Genomic DNA, 16282 nt, shown 5'->3' with positions numbered 1-16282 from the left:
GGTGGAAACCAACAAATGTTTCTCTTGGAGGGTTCAGGTCTTTGACGCTAAAGAAAAGCACGCCATCTTTGACACAGAAGAGAGGGTCCGTTCTGAATTAATTTGCTGAAAATAGCCAATTTGCCAAATAATTTCTATGACAATTTAATTTTAGTTGACTGGAGATCATTTTGTTTTTTATCACAATATTTTAAAGAACACTGAATATATCTCTGCTCCAGCTTCCTGCAGCTAGTTTGAGACTGAGAGGTAAAGAGAGAAACGCCAGGGAGCATAAGATTTCTTCACAGCGAGGTATATATCTATAAATATTTTATTTTTATTTATTTATTTTGGACTGCATTGGGTCTTCGTCGCCGCGCTCAGGCTTTCTCTAGTTGTGGTAAGCGGGGGCTACTCTTCATTGCAGTGCACGGGCTTCTCATTGTGGTGGCTTCTCTTGTTGCAGAGCACGGGCTCTAGGCACTTGGGCTTCAGTAATTGTGGCTCGCGGGCTCTGGAGCGTAGGCTCGGGAGTTGTGGCGCACAGGCTTAGTTGCTCCGCGGCATGTGGGATCTTCCCGGACCAGGGCTCGAACCTGTGTCCCCTGCATTGACAGGCGGATTCTCAACCACTGCGCCACCAGGGAAGTCCTATAAATATATTTAAAAGAACACATTCTGGAAGAATGTATTCAATTTTTGTCCACCCCAACTTTTTTTTTTTGCAGTACGTGGGCCTCTCACTGTTGTGGCCTCTCCCGTTGCGGAGCACAGGCTCCAGACGCGCAGCCTCAGCGGCCATGGCTCACGGGCCCAGCCGCTCAGCGGCATGTGGGATCTTCCCAGACCGGGGCACGAACCTGTGTCCCCTGCATCGGCAGGCGGACTCTCAACCACTGCGTCACCAGGGAAGCCCCACCCCAACTTTTTGATGCTGTACCTAGAGACTAAGGTGAAAAGAAAAAAGAATATACTGCTAAGAATTCTTCCCGTTCAAGATGATGTTCTTATGTCCACTCAGTCTTATCTTTCTCCTGTCCGTCCTTCAGACTCCAACCGCAGTAGCGAGGAGCTGAAGCAGAGAAAAACTCAATAGTCCTTAAAATGCTCTTATGGAGACAAAGTGACAACGCACTAGTCCATTTGATAAATTGCTTGTTCAGTAAATTAGCTCTTTGTGGAAATGACCTTCAACAAACTAACCTGCCTCCTAGGTGACCTCGTTAGACACAACCCAGTATCTCCAATGAAGACATTTCACCCTTTTTACTGAGAACAATCATGATGCTGTTCATTGAAGTTAACAGAGTTACTTTGTGGGATTAATGAATGCAGTGTTTTGGGGGAAAAACAAAACGAAACAAAAAAAATTCTCGAATGTTCTGAGAAAATACTCCTTCAAATACTGGCCACTGTTGTGATACTCCTTGCCTCCTCATATTGCCACCACCTTTGTCTCCTTCAGTAGAGTCTCAGATTGTGGGACCAATTTGAAAGCCAAAGGAGGGTGCTTCTCAGGAACATTCTCTCTGTCCTGCCCCTTATCTGTCTGAAGTAAAAATACAGACGAGAATTTGGCTTAAGGACTGTAGCCAGACACAAAACACAATAGGAAAAATAAGGGGTGGGGGGCAGGACCTAAAGCTTGTCAGACATTGTGTATCCTTTTGTGTACACTTTGTTTACATAATCTGCTTTGGGAGATTTGGTTTCTGATATCTCACCCCCAAATCTAGAGTATCTCGCCACCTCTCTCATCAAATTAGTACTCAACATCTTTGAGGCAACTGAGCATCGTGGAAGGAGAGATTGCTCAGACACCTCTTGTGGAGTTGAGGCCAGCTTTCCCCATTTGTGGCTCCTATATGCTAATCAGCTCCCCAGAAACCCCAATTGCGATCCTCACCTTCTTGAAATCCTACTGTTTGATGATGAGGAAGCAGACACTTGGAGGGGATCCAAATCTGGGGCTTGTGTGAGCCCATGTCAACGTGTGTTAAAGAGATAATCTTGAAAGAGCAAGAGGAAAATGAAAAAGAGACCTCAGAAAGCAATCACGGGAGGCAGGACAATCCTTGCTCCGACTTCACGGTCACAGCATGCCTGCCGCCTGCCAAAGGATGCTACTGTTGAGTTGCCTTCCTCAGGGTGGTCCTACCGCTTCCAAGCTCCACCACCAGGGAAAGAGATCACAAATGTTTTCCTTTTGTGAAAGTTCTCGAACTTAAAGGGCTTAACTGCAAATTTATTTTGGCAATTCTAACATTTTTGTCAATTTTAACGTATAAATACAAGACAATTAAATAAATCGGAGAAGAAATATTGCAAAGACAAATCAGCACTCACAGAAGTGTATTACGTTATTACTGTGGTTAGTCTGGGATACAACATTCACTTGAAATATATGCAAGGGAACCTTGGCGAAAGACCTAACTAAAGGTTTTTGAAATGTTCCTAGTAAGGACATACTTGAGGCACTGCTCAAGCAGTTGTAGGTAGGAAGCAAGATAGACTCGCTATGACTAGGACCAATCAGGGTTTGATACATATGGAAACAATAGCATTGCAGGATAGTTCACTGTTCCCAATAGCTGCTCCCCCTTGTCACTGTACACTCATCAAGACAATTCTTTAAAAAAAAATAATTAAAGCTCTGGCTGGGCCAGAGTGTACCAGTCATAGCAATCAACAAAGTACCATGCAGTTGCTTTTTAAAGAACAGCAATATGATTTTTTTTTAACGTACATCTCTTTTAAAAAGTAATCCTACTCTACTCCCCTTTTCTGAAAGGCTCTGGGGATTTGAGAAGTGGCAGTGTATGTATCGCTTCCACATCATGATTTTTCTACCATATGGTCTAGATTACAGTTCCTTCCCTCTCGGTGACCAAGGCATTCAGCTAAACACCTTGGTGCAGCTTCCATAATCTGATGATTAGGGAAGAGGTCAGGAGACGGGTGTCAGTATCAGATGCTATGTACGGTTGTACAGGTGCCACCCTGAACAACGGTGCATCCAAGAGGGTGAGTGGGGCGAAAATATGGCCCTCATTCTGTTTGCCAAATCACGAGCCCATGGGGCTGTGTCTGCCCAGTGGGGGCACCTTTTTCTAACTCACTCCAAGGCACTATATGAGCTAATTGTGGCACTATCTGCTTACATTTTTCCAGTCTGGCTGGCGTCATTATTTCTTGATTTCAGTGAAGTTCCTGTATTTCACATCCCATATAATCTCCAAAAGGAGCTTTAGAGGTCACTGAATCAGCAAGGATTTTCTGAATTATCACATTAGACACAACAGCACAACCGTGATTCTACAAAGAAAGAAATTTACACAGTAGAAAATAAATACCAAAAATGGAGAAGTAAGATTTTTGACATGTGGGTCACTAGAATTTATCTTATTTACAACAAAGGCATGCACGACGAAACTCACCAACAGGCTGAAGCCAACAGTGGCTTCATATGTTATCAAAGATAACTTAGCATCTTTAACTGGGGCTGGAAATGAACTACTTTGATTTTTTAAAAATGAGTCTTATTCTTAGTGTGTTGTTTAAAACCAGTCTTCTTTTAAAATGAAGGATGAGAAACCAAATCACAAATGTCTAAGAACCATGGTATAACGTCTTGGTTTCCTCTTCCAATAGCAACCATTGCGCTCAATTAGCTTATGCTCCTCCAGAAGTTGCTGAGTATAAAATTAGTTGATTTTCATACAACTCACATTGTGTAAAAAATAAGATTGGACATTTTCACACTGTCAAGCAACATGCTTTGATTTTAGGAAAAGGAATCACATTTGCTCAATAAAGTGTAAGCTTCCCCGCTTTGAAGTCCTTCTTAGAGCGATACGGTTTTTACCATTGCAGGAATCTTCTTTCTCATTAAACATGTGCTGTTTTCCAGTGAAATCATGGAGGCACACGTCTCCATTCTGAAGACTGAAAGAAAAACCATTCTTCTCGGTAGAAGCATTCGCTGTATGAGGAAAAACAAAATCAGCGTCATAAAGTATCCACAGAAAGCATTTTCAGGGGACAGGAGAAGATGGCGGAAGAGTAGGACGCGGAGATCACCTTCCTCCCCACAGATACATCAGAAATACATCTACACGTGGAACTGCTCCTATAGCAAGCATTTTCAAAATAAACAAACGTCACTTTATTCTTAAGTATGCACATGTAGAGCATGTCTTTTTTTAAAAAAAGTCTGATATATTGTCATATTTTATTTACTTTTCATTCCTTTCCTAAGACCACTCAAAGTAAGCAAAACAAATTGGAGAATGATTCAGAAACCAGCTCTCTATGGCAGCTTTTTTTAAATGAAACGGTCAAAATATGAAGCAAAGCAATGCTTTTCATTTTAAAAGGCCCATTTCCTAACTCTGGTTGAACATATATTGCCTTCAAGTAGTAGCGTATGTATAATTTAACTTAAGGTAATATTCTGGTCTCTCCCAAAGGTTAGCAGAGATCCCTCACAAGGTTCTCAGTTCCCTAAGATTCCTATAAAGTAAAACTTTGTACCAGAGAAACCCAGAGTGACAACAGTCCTGGCAAGAAAAAAAATCATCTCTCATACACTAAACCAGCCCCTCTGACTAAATCAGGATAAGACTGATTCCCAGGAGGAAACAACAGAGTCCAACCTCAGAGTCCAGGCCAGGGAGCAGGTGGGCCTCCCCAATCCCAGGCAGGCCCTGAATTGTGTGGGGGGGGGGGGGGGGGCGGGGGGGGGGTGGGCACAGCTGCTGAGATCCTCTAGCTCCTTGGCACCATCTTTTTGACCGTTACACCATTTGAAGACAATGTAGAAAGCTGAATAATAAGCCCAACTGTTAGTTCATGCCATAATTATACTGATAATGACAGTGCTGAGAACTTTATAAGAATTATCTCATTTACTACCCTACGGGATGAGTGCTATTATTATCCCCATTTCACAGACGTATTAAACACGTGGCCATTTTGTTGACCTAAAATGTACCCCGCCCTCACTGTCAGCCATGGAAAATAGCTGTGCGAAATCAGCCACGTCAAACAGCTGTGCAAAATGTGCTGCCTCCATTCAATCGGATTCCCCGAAGGATGGCAACATATTGGTAGGCTAGGCAAGCGAGGCTTCGTCTCTGAGTTCTTTCTAGAATATGGAAAAATATGGCTTTAAGAGCCCCAAACACTTCTATCCAAACCAGTAGGTTTGACTGATACGTTGTGATTCTGAGGGATCTTGATGACTCAGCTCACACCTCTGATTTCTCTACTTTGAACTCGGTTTCTCCCACTAACTTATGAATCAGCCTTGACTGCCACTGCCTCTACTCTGTTTACCTGCACTGAGTCACTCCCGCTATAGCAACTTGGCATAGAGCCCAGCTCTCCCTCTGGTATCTACAATAAAGAGCTAAGGCCCCATGGCAACTGTTTCTCATCTGATACGGCAATGGTTCTCAACAACTGGGGGGTGGGGCGATCTTATTCCCCAGGGAACATTCCACACTACTGGAAGACATTTTTAGTTGTCACAGCTGGGCGGGGCGGTGAGCGGCTGGGTGCTACTGGTACCTGGTGGGTGGAGACCAGGGGTGCTGCTAGACACTCTCAAATGCACAGAACAGGCCCCACAACAGAGAGTTATCTAGCCCCAAATGTTAACTGTGCCGAGGTTGAGAAACCTTGATTTAGAGACCTCCTCTTGTATTTTATTTATTTAAAAACAATTTTTAAAATTAATTAATTAATCTTTGGCTGCGTTGGGTCTCCATTGCTGCACGTGGGCTTTCTCTACTTGTGGCGAGCAGGGGCTGCTCTTCATTGCGATGCTCGTGGGCTCTAGAGCGCAGGCTCAGTAGTTGTGGCACACGGGCTTAGTTGCTCCGCGGCATGTGGGATCTTCCCGGACCAGGGCTCGAACCCGTGTCCCCGGCATTGACAGGTGAATTCTTAACCACTGCGCCACCAGGGAAGTCCCTCCTCTTGTATCTTAAAAGTCTATACAAACCAGTAGGACCTCCCATCTTTGGGAGGCTAGAAAATTATCTGCTAAGTATATGAACCTTCTCACAAATTTATCTGAATTTGTCAAGCAAATAACTAATATTCTAAAATGATAAGTAAAGGCAAATTCTCCAGGAAAGGAGAAAGTATACCAGCAGAATTTAAGTTTTTATAAAAATGCAAAAGACATATTAAGAAGCCAAAGAAGAGAGAAACAGATAAGTTTTTATGAGTAATGAACTGCCCAGTTTTATGAAAGAAAGAAAACGTAATGGAAGTTCTAGCTAGAAATGTCAGAAATAATGAGTAAAGGAGGCACAGCAGCAATGATCTGTATGTATATTGGAGACATATATAGTCACCAATACAGGTCACAATTCATCTTTCAGTATTTGATATATTCATGGGGATTTGGGCACTGTCACAAGGCAGCCACGCTGTGGAAAAGAATGAACAAACATGACAAGCAAAAAATAGGAAGGTTTAAAAGTGTTGAAGATGTGTATAATTATAGATATACTAAAAAATTGATGTAGTCTTACTGAGTATTTTAGGTACTGCTTGCACAGAAACAGCATAGGACTGAAGTCTTTGGGCAATACTTAAGTCAGGATTTGCCACATTAAAACTTTGAGGTCGTCATCAATTCCCATCGTGAAAACTTAAATCTTTAAAAAAAAACAACCCCTAAATCTTAAAAAAAAAAAAAAAACTGCTCTAAAACGAATGAACCTGGATTAATAAACTTTCTCTTTTATAAGGGAACCACATTTTGATCCACTAGTCATACATGTAATTATACACTTTGCTTAGCAAAAATGCCATTAAAGGATAAAAGTGCTTTAATACAACAAACACTAGCTTGAGAAATACTATATTGAGACATAACGTACCGTTTCCGCTCGTGAGTCCTGAGCAATCATTATTCACTAGCAGCGTGGTGGACTGGGTGGAGTTACTGTTTGACTGTAAGGAATTTGAAGAGCTCGAGACTCCTTGGTTCACAGTCTGCTTCTTTAAACCATTAGTAGCAGTTTTACTCCAGTCTACAGTAGGGTAAGCATTACAGAAAAACAGGGCAGAATGTTGAAACTCAGATGCAGGAGACAGATCACAGCATAACTCGTTCTAAGCAACTGATCTCTCGCTTCCAGATCTTACAGAGAATCCCACATTTCACAGGTTGGTGTGATAAAATGTATTTTCATTTAAGACTGTATACATTCGTCCTTTAAATGACTGCCTGGTTAAAAGTAACCTATGTTCTCTGGGAACTAAAGGCCAAGCTAATTTGACTGTGTCTATAAATATCCTCCGAATTAGGTAATATTTCAGAGCCAAGGACTGTCTTCACAAGAACGCAAATCGACCTGCTGTGATGACTAATGGCTCTTCAATCCAGGCAAATGATGGAACTCTACGTACTGCCATTTTCCAATCTTGTGCAACCAGATCTTTGCAATACTGCAAAGTCTGTATTCATGGGTAATATTTATGCAAAAGGAATTTAGATTTTCAAAGAGTACTTCGTTTTTCTTATTTTCTTAAAAATGAGCTATTTGCTCTATAACCCAGGAGGGCATAGCTGAAAATAACTTCAAAATAACCAAATGTATGCTAAGGCTTATATATAAAGTCTGGCCCAATAACAAATAAATGAAGTCACTGACAACCAGGACCTGTGGAAAAAAGGTTGAGTCAAGACTTAAAAAGTTAGGGAGGTAAATATTAAAAATTTCTTTGGACAAATGGAAAGCATGCACTCGAAAGGAAATGAATTCTAAAAATTTCACTGTTGCTTCATTCAGGAAGCAGCCAGGCCACTAATTCTATTGCTCACTAAGTTCCCAGATGTGAGTAATTGGTTTTTAATTCACTAGGTTTTTTCCCCTAATGTTCACAATGGATATTTTGTGTTGAGCAGGCTCCATTCATTGATTTCCAGACCCGATATTCCTTTGGCATTAATTGCTTTGGATCTTAACTTATACAATCTTTTCCTCAAGCTTTAAGGGAAGGAGAAAAAGTAAGGTAAATATGTACCAGAATTTTCAGCCAGTCGTAACTTTCCACAACACAGATACCGTCTCCACTGCTTTCTGACATTCTCTTTTGCTACACAGTAAAAGATGAATATGAAAAATCCTATGGGGAGGGGGGGAAAAACATAACACAATGAATTCCAAACTAAGACTTGAATGTCATGAGCTTACTCTGCACAAAAGATAAAACCTTTGGCAGCCATAGGCAAAATGAAATTTTGCAGATTGAAAATAAAGCCCGAAGTCCTGGGAAAGTTTGCTCTCGAAAGGCACCCTGGGAGGACTCTCTTTGTAAGATTAAAAAAATACTTGTAAAAAGAATATCACTCCATATGTCCAAAATTAAACTCACTGTCTCACCTCTCACATCCTGTCATTGGCCTTCCCTATCTTTGGAATTACGAGCCATCTACCCAGGATGCCAGCTCAGACCTAGGCTCTGCCAACTAAAGAATGTTGCTGGCCATCCAGCTCTACAAGGATCGAGTCATAAGCCACTGCAGTCAGTGACATTCAACACACCCTAAAAGGGTTTCAGGATGGAGATCAGGCATGAGGCGCTCTGTGCTCGGGGAAAACTGGTAGGAAAGGCCTTCGGATGGTTAGGTATTTTCAGGAGAAAATTTTATGAACCCAGTTTCTTGCATCTTCCCACACTTAGAAAAGCACTAAAAGCATTAACTAAGATATCTGTGCCTTGTGACAAGCAGTAACCTTCTGCCGAGATGTGTGCTTGACTGTACATACCCCTTCTCCAAACTCACACATATGCTGATCTCCCCCCTTACCTCTTCGAAGCAGTTCTTCAGAGCTTTCTGAGCAGCTCTCTCCCGGACTCTATTCCCCCAAAGAAAATTGAAACTCACAGCTCTCACATTGTGCTTTTTTTTTTTTTTTTTAATATTTATTTATTTGGCTGTACCAGGGCTTAGTTGCGGCAGGTGGGATCTAGTTCCCTGACCAGGGATTGAACCCAGGGCCCCTGCATCGGGAGTGCAGAGTCTTAACCACCGGGCCACCAGGGAAGTCCCTGTGCTTTTTTAATTTCAGTCCACAGCTCCTACCTCCCCGTCCCTCCATATGCGTAATCGATTTCCAAGTTCTGTCAAATGCCATCTCCTCCTTTGTCTCACACCCCTCCCTCCTTCTCTCCAGTCCACAGCCATATCCCTTCCCTGGGCCTTCCTGCGAAGCCTGGGGCACTGCAGCCATAGCCTTGTCTACCTTCCAGCCTCCCTGTGACAGGCTCAAGGAAATTCTCCAGTGGTGTCCTGGCCACAACACTACAGACGGGAAGAGGCCCTCAGGCTCTGCCTCCACCCCCCACTGCATGCAGGCGCAGGGCTCCCCACACAGCCCCCTCGCTACCACTCCCCAAGGCTTTGAACGCGAACAAATATTAGCAGAATGAATGGGCGAATTGAGTTCTCCCTCTCCCCAGCCCCCAATCTATCTACTTTAAAACCTTCATATTAAAATATCAGGTTTGCCTCTAGTAGGGTACACGTGCCCAGCCTGAAGACTGATATCTCGAGTACTGCACACCTTTGTCCACCTGCCACCCTGGGCAGCTACACTTGGTTGCATTAGGGGAGACATCAAAATGGGGGTACCCAAGGCCCAAATCAGAACCTGTATACATCTCTCCTTTTATCAACCCCAAAGCCCTGTGAATTAGGCTTTAGTTCCCTTTTATAAATGAAACAATATATTCTTTCTGTCCACTCATATTCTAATGAGAAGTCATTCTAGGGAAATGAAAAAGAGGCAGGTTCAGTTTCCACGGTAAATATGCGAGGGGAGGTACCTTGCTTTCATGTTTACGATTAGTGTGATTTGGGCATATATTTTTTCTCTTTAAAATAAGTGTCTCTTACTTTTAGCATGCCATTGTTGGCAAATAAAACTTTTATAAGTTGTCCAACACCTGGATATACCAGTTCAGGAACTGTACATTGTAGGTAAAAATGAACAACTGTATGTACCCAGCAAGCACGTTAACTGGCTTCCTCCGAATAAAATAAGAACCGGTAGCCAAATTAGGCATTTGAATTCAATCTCAGGTTAATGAACTATATTGCCTGAAAGAACTACAGGAGAATGCTCTGGGAGCTAAAAGCCACCAGCAAAAGATGAAAACGAGTGGATGAGAACGCAGTTAAAGGCATCAACACAGAGGATTTGGAGTAAAAGGAAACCAAGGGACACGTAAACTTATTAGCCTGCTCCGCTTTTAATGCCAAAGTGCGTCCATGAAAAATTAATCACAGCTGGGACTTCCCTGGTGGCACAGTGGTTAAGAATCTGCCTGCCAATGCAGGGGACATGGCTTCGATCCCTGGTCTGGGAAGATCCCACATGCTGCAGAGCAACTAAGCCCGTGCGCCACAACTACTGAGCCTGCACTCTAGAGCCCGTGCTCCGCAACAAGACAAGCCACCGCAATGAGAAGCCCGGGCACCACAGCGAAGAGTAGCCCCCGCTCGCCGCAACTAGAGAAAGCCCGTGTGCAGCAACGAGGACGCAACGCAACCAAAAAAAGAAAAAAAATTAATCACCGCTGACAACTCTTTTATAATGCTGATCTAGAAGAATGAGTAATTTGCTTTCCTAAAGAATACAATGAGACCAAAGGAAAAAAAAAGAATACAATGGAAGAGGGCTCCCAAATGACTGCGGCTGGGCTTCATTAACTAAGGGGAAGCTCCGAGGTCAAGGGTCACACACAGAGCCTGCCCTTCCCGCTGCATGTCAGGGCAGAGCAACTGCGTGGGATTAAGCACTGGGCCAGGCTGCTGCCATTGACTTCACATTTATCATTGTCTTCAAATCAAACACAGACCTAGGAGGTCAGAGTGGTGAGACCTCACGGGGACACTTATGGGTATGTGCACTTTTCTGTATGCATGTTCTACTTCAATAAAAAAGTTAAAGGGAAAAAAGGTAAGGAACCAGGTGAAGGAAGAGTGAGTGACTCTCCCAGAAACAGTTCCCTGGTAGGTTCCCCTTGATATGTTTGTTCCCTCCCAGGAGGTAGTGATGGATAAGGAGGAAAAAAGGACCACTTCTTGAATTTAACGAATTTAGCCTTTCTTCCAAGGCTCTCAGAGCACCCTTTCTCAAAGTTAAATCTGTTTTTCCATGATTATATCTTAAGCTACTAAGTAAGCCACTTTGCAGATACTCTAACTTTTAGTAGCAATATTTTTCAGTTCGACTGGGTCATTCAGTGTGTATTTAGTGCTGTAGAGCTTACCTTGTAACGTGTTAAAGATGGCAAAGAGATACATGAAGGTGACATTAACTGGTCCCCAGGCAAAGAAGGCAAAGCCCCAAGTAATTCCTAGTAAAAACGTAAGGCCAGCGACACTCCTGAGATCTTGAATACTGGTTTTTCGCTGGGCTCCCAGTTGCTTCTTCTTTTTAATTCGAAAAAGTTGAACCAGGACCACAATGAACATGCTGACGTTCAGCAAAAATATCACACAGAAATATCCCACAACCGTAATATAGAATACAGCATTGCTGTTGATCCAGCAACTGGAATTGGGGGGGAAAACAGGGAAAACATATTATGGTTTTTTTTTGCTGAAATATGGTTCAAAATGATAACAATGAATCTATATTGTTTTACTGAAACATTTTCCTACAATTACAAGAGAAAAAAGAGATAAAACCTCTGATCTCCACAGCCATTTATAGCTCTAGGGGAAAAACTCCAAGAGGGTTTATTTTAGGACACTTGGTGATTGAAAGTATTTAAAAAATACTCTTTGAAGACATTAAAAGATTTTATCCCCTTTAGATCCTAGTAACTCTATTCCATGAGTCTTTACTAACATAGTGTAGCTGGTATTTTATTTTTATCAGAGGCTTATAAAAGTATTTTTGAAATACTTCCTCCTAATTCATTTTTTTAATACTTACATAGTAGCATGGCTTTTCTAACTAGCTGATCTCATTACATATATAACTGCAAAGCCTGCTGTAAATGTTACTGGATTTTATTAGGGTGAGAGCCAGTTGATATGCTGATTAGAGCCTCCATTTTCTTGGAGAATTCTGCTTTCCAGTTCACTTAACATTCCGAGGGGGGCTTTGTACTCACAAGTCATCAGGTGACCCGTTGGGGAATTTCCCATAGGATCCAAGTCCATAGTTATCTGGAGATATAATCAGGACAATAGTCACAACCACAGCTGGTACCCCTGGAAGATGGGAAACATTGGTCACACACAGTTCTAATAACCAAAGGTGGTGAGAAGAAAGAATAGAGATCACGTTCTATTTTCTTCTGAAAGAGCAGAGACTGGTGAGCTGTTCACCAAACCCAGTTTCTCTTCCTCCCGGCATGTGGCTGGCCATCTCCCAGCCTCTCTTACAGCTAGGTGTATGTGGCTACTTGACTAAGTCTTGGCCAGTGGAACATGGACAGAAGTGATTTGCTCCACCTCTTGGCCTAGCCCATAAAAACCTCCAGTGAGATTCTCTACTCTTTTCTCCCAAATTCAGAGCGACCTTGGAAGCCCTGTCTTGAGGCAGAGTCTCCAGCAGCTTGGCTCCTGAAAAATCACAAGACCAGAGACCCCTCCACTTCTGCTAACTGGACTGCACATGAGTAAGAAATGACCTGCTCCTGACATTTCAGGGTTTGTCTGCTATGGTAGCTAGTGTTAGCCTTAACTTACACCCATCTGGAATGTAATTTTAAGGGTCAGGTGGCAGGCAAAGTGAAGGACTCCAAAATATACACCAAAGAATCAACCTGTTAGGGTTACCAGCAACTTCTGGAAAATCTTTCATTATGAACCCCAAAGTCCTCAACTGATTATCTGGAACCCGTTGATGGACTGAGATGCCTGACCTGATTGATTTGGGGGTGTTGATTGCCACTACACTGGCTCTCTCACTGGCTCTCCCAGGGCGCTTGGGCTAAGAGGAAGCATAATGAAAAGGCTCCTCCCCGCTTAAAGTGACCTTGGGCTGGGCAGGAGTCCGTCTCACCCCTCTACCCCATCACTCCCCACCCCATGCTGACACTTCACACTCTGTGCACACAGACCAGCCTGGCATACAATCTCAAGGCTCTGGTAAATAAAAAACAATTCCTTCTCACAGCCAGGTTGGGCTACCTGGTACCATCTAACATAATATTTCATTTAATTCTTTTGTATTTGTACCTTACGGAGACCCTGACATATGGTGACTTCCTAAGCGAGACACCTTCCTAAAAAGAAAATACTGGGGGTGTGGAGCTTTTCCTTGACAAGGGAATCTGACCATTCAGGATTGTACAAAGAAGACGGAATCCGTGCCCAAGATCAGAGGCAGGGATTTCTTTTTCTGGGAATAAGTGACTTTCTAGAAAGGTGTTGTTCTTCACAAAGATATAATAACAAGCAGGATGACAAGGGAGGAAAAGGGTCTGCAATCCTATTGCATAGGGAATATCTGAAGGAATTTTAATATACATATATTTTAAAATATCTTTTGATGTAGACCATTTTTAAAGTCTTTATTGAATTTGTCACAATATCACTTCTGTTTTTTGGTTTTTTTGGCCCGAGGCATGTGGGATCTTAGCTCCCCAACCAGGGATTGAACCTGCACCCCCTGCATTGGAAGGCGAAGTCTTAGGCACGGGACCGCCAGGGGAAGTCTCTGAAGGAATATTTAGCCTGAAGAAGAGGAGGGAGTCTGGGAGGGATGGCGGCTATAATACAGTGGAAGGGATATGCATAAGAAATTAGAGGGCTTCCCTGGTGGCGCAGTGGTTGGGAGTCCACCTGCCGATGCGGGGGACACGGGTTCGTGCCCCGGTCCGGGAGGATCCCACATGCCGCGGAGCGGCTGGGCCCGTGAGCCATGGCCGCTGAGCCTGCGCGTCCGGAGCCTGTGCGCCGCAACGGGAGAGGCCACAGCAGTGAGAGGCCCGCGTACCGCAAAAAAAAAAAAAGGAAATTAGAAAGCCAGCCTCGGCTGTTCTTGAGCTGTGGAAATTAGGGTAAATTACGTCATCACTTTGAGCCAGGCTCTTCACCTGGTATTAGCAGTAACTGCCTTGCTAACTTCACTGACTTGTCTCTTATGGGGTTACTTGTGTGAAAATACATTGAGAAATAGAGCATTATACATATACATTACATGTAGATTATCTAAAGGACTCTTTGGCAGAAGAGGTATCAGCTTCTTATTTTTTCTCCTGAGAGAGCAAAACCAAGACCGCTGGAGTGCCACCAGAGAGCCAAGTGAACTTAATGGAAAAACAGACCTGCGGAGCTTTAGAAGATGGGCATTGGCTGCCTTGTAAGGTATTAAAAACGAGACAACAGGCCCAAAATGGATTCGCTTATGCTAGCCACAGGTCACCAAACTGAGACTTAACTCCATTACAGAGTTAAGTCTTCGGCTCTCCCAGAAATGGAATCTTAAACCAGTCAATCCGAAATCACCTTATCAGCACTAGCTAGGTAACCTGCCTGATAGACCCCTGCCACCCCTGAAGGAAAGTAACCTTGCAATAACCAACCCGCTTTATTGCCCAGAATGACTTCCTTATTCCTGCTTCCTTCTGCCTATAAAAAGTCTTTCACTTGGTACAGCTCCTCAGAGCTCCTTTCTATCTGCTAGACGGGATGCTACCCGATTCATGAATTGTGAATAAAGCCAGTAAGATCTTTCAAATGTACTCAGCTGAATTTTGTTTTTTAATGAAGGTAATGAGCTCCCCTACAATAGAAAAATTCAAGCAGAGGTTAAATTATCTTTAGTCAAGGGTAAGTCAAGTCCAGGAGGCTCCTACATTTGGTGGGGAGTTGAATGAATAAACCTTCAAGATCTTGGGGGCGTCTAAGACTTTGTGATCCACCACTGACAGGTGGCATGATCTGAAATACCGGGCCGGTGTGGTGATGAAGTTACATTAGGTTTTATCTGTACGTTCTCTCGCTCTGCCCTGCTGAGCACACTGTCGTGCACATGTGTGAATCTGGGAGGTACAGAGCAGAGTGAGGCTGGCTGGGAGCTTGGGGACTGACAGTCTGGCCTCATTATCGCCAAGCTAATATTTTCAATTGATTGAGCACCTTCTGTCTGCCAGCCCCAGTTCTAGTTACTGGAGATACAAAGAGGATTCATAGCCCTAACCTCAGAGTGTTGTGGTCATAACCAATCCAGGGTAAATATACAGGTGTTCTAGAAAGAGACTTGACGAGGTTGTTCTCTGGGCAGTGAAACATGAAAAGGAGAATAAAGCTGTTTTAGAAACCTGCCAAGTATGACCTGCTTCATCAATGTCTCTATCTGATTAAAAATCAAAACACTGGAGAAAAAGCAGAGAAAACCCAGGCACTGTGTGAGCAAAAATTATACATACCCCAACCAACAATGCAGAATTTAAGGATGTATTTTCGGATGTAAGTATTAAACACTTTGACAAGGGCCAGGTACATATGGAATGCTTCCAGGCCCATCCAAGTGAACGAGACCAAGAGAAAATAATGCAGAAATATAGCCACTGAGATGCAGAGGCCTCTTATGTCATACAAAGCAATCCACGAGTCCAAGAGGAACACCAGGTTCAGCAGCAGCAGAGCTGCACACAGCTGGATGAGGATTTTGGAAGGGTAATCCCTCCGGATCTTTCTAAAAGGAAAGGACAAAAAAAGAATTAGCATCACAATCTGCCAACATTTATGTGAACATATCTGTGTTCTAAGCAATTTATTTGTATTTTTTGGTAAATGTCTGTATGTATAAATTTCCTCTCTTTGAGCGTGGGTGTGTATGTGTGTGTGGGGGAGGCATTAAAGCCAACAATAACAACAAAGGGAAAATCGAAACCGAATCATCTGTGATAACCATATGGAAAATTCATGTTTATATTTCAGTGGAACCTTTTAATACATGCCGACTATTGACCCATCCTTTCAAATAGTTTGTAGTGGAATCTTCTGAGCACCCACCTCCACTTCTCCCAAACTACTTCTAGAAGCATTGTGCTGCTTCTCATACAATAGGCTCCTCTATTCAGATCTTCAAAAAGCCAGATTCTCCTCTTATCTTATGTTAGTAGTTAAAATGAGATCACGGAAAGAAGAGTTCAAACTATAGCTAAATGAAACAGCCATAGGAAAATACAGCTAACTGATGACATGTACATGTTTATGCATGTGAAATTAGATCTGGTGAGATCACTCTGAGTAATGGTTGGCCTTATAGTAATTTAGTCTCATTAATCCTATTTCCAAAGGTCC

At 43.0% G+C, this 16282-nt stretch overlaps 1 protein-coding gene across 6 annotated transcripts in view; it reads right to left on the bottom strand.

Annotated features, from left to right (window-relative positions):
- Positions 1-2206: 2206 nt before the first annotated feature.
- The window catches only part of ADGRG2 (adhesion G protein-coupled receptor G2), a 113235-nt gene continuing 99159 nt past the window's right edge, over positions 2207-16282 (bottom strand). For 5 of the 6 annotated variants that reach the window (XM_060137886.1, XM_060137891.1, XM_060137889.1 and 2 more), the window contains 6 exons: positions 15403-15671; positions 12136-12235; positions 11284-11567; positions 8029-8130; positions 6879-7031; positions 2207-3964 (listed from right to left, as the gene is read on the bottom strand). In XM_060137886.1, the coding sequence (XP_059993869.1) occupies positions 3780-3964; positions 6879-7031; positions 8029-8130; positions 11284-11567; positions 12136-12235; positions 15403-15671 (1093 nt within the window). In that variant the 3' untranslated portion in view covers positions 2207-3779. The remainder of the gene's footprint in view (positions 3965-6878; positions 7032-8028; positions 8131-11283; positions 11568-12135; positions 12236-15402; positions 15672-16282) is intronic. The other variant, XM_060137890.1, reaches the window with a different exon arrangement.

Source organism: Lagenorhynchus albirostris, chromosome X (assembly GCF_949774975.1).
Source record: "Lagenorhynchus albirostris chromosome X, mLagAlb1.1, whole genome shotgun sequence".
NCBI classification, from domain to species: domain Eukaryota; kingdom Metazoa; phylum Chordata; class Mammalia; order Artiodactyla; family Delphinidae; genus Lagenorhynchus; species Lagenorhynchus albirostris.
Note: the sequence above shows the minus strand (reverse complement) of the source record. Positions and strands in the feature narration are given on the sequence as shown.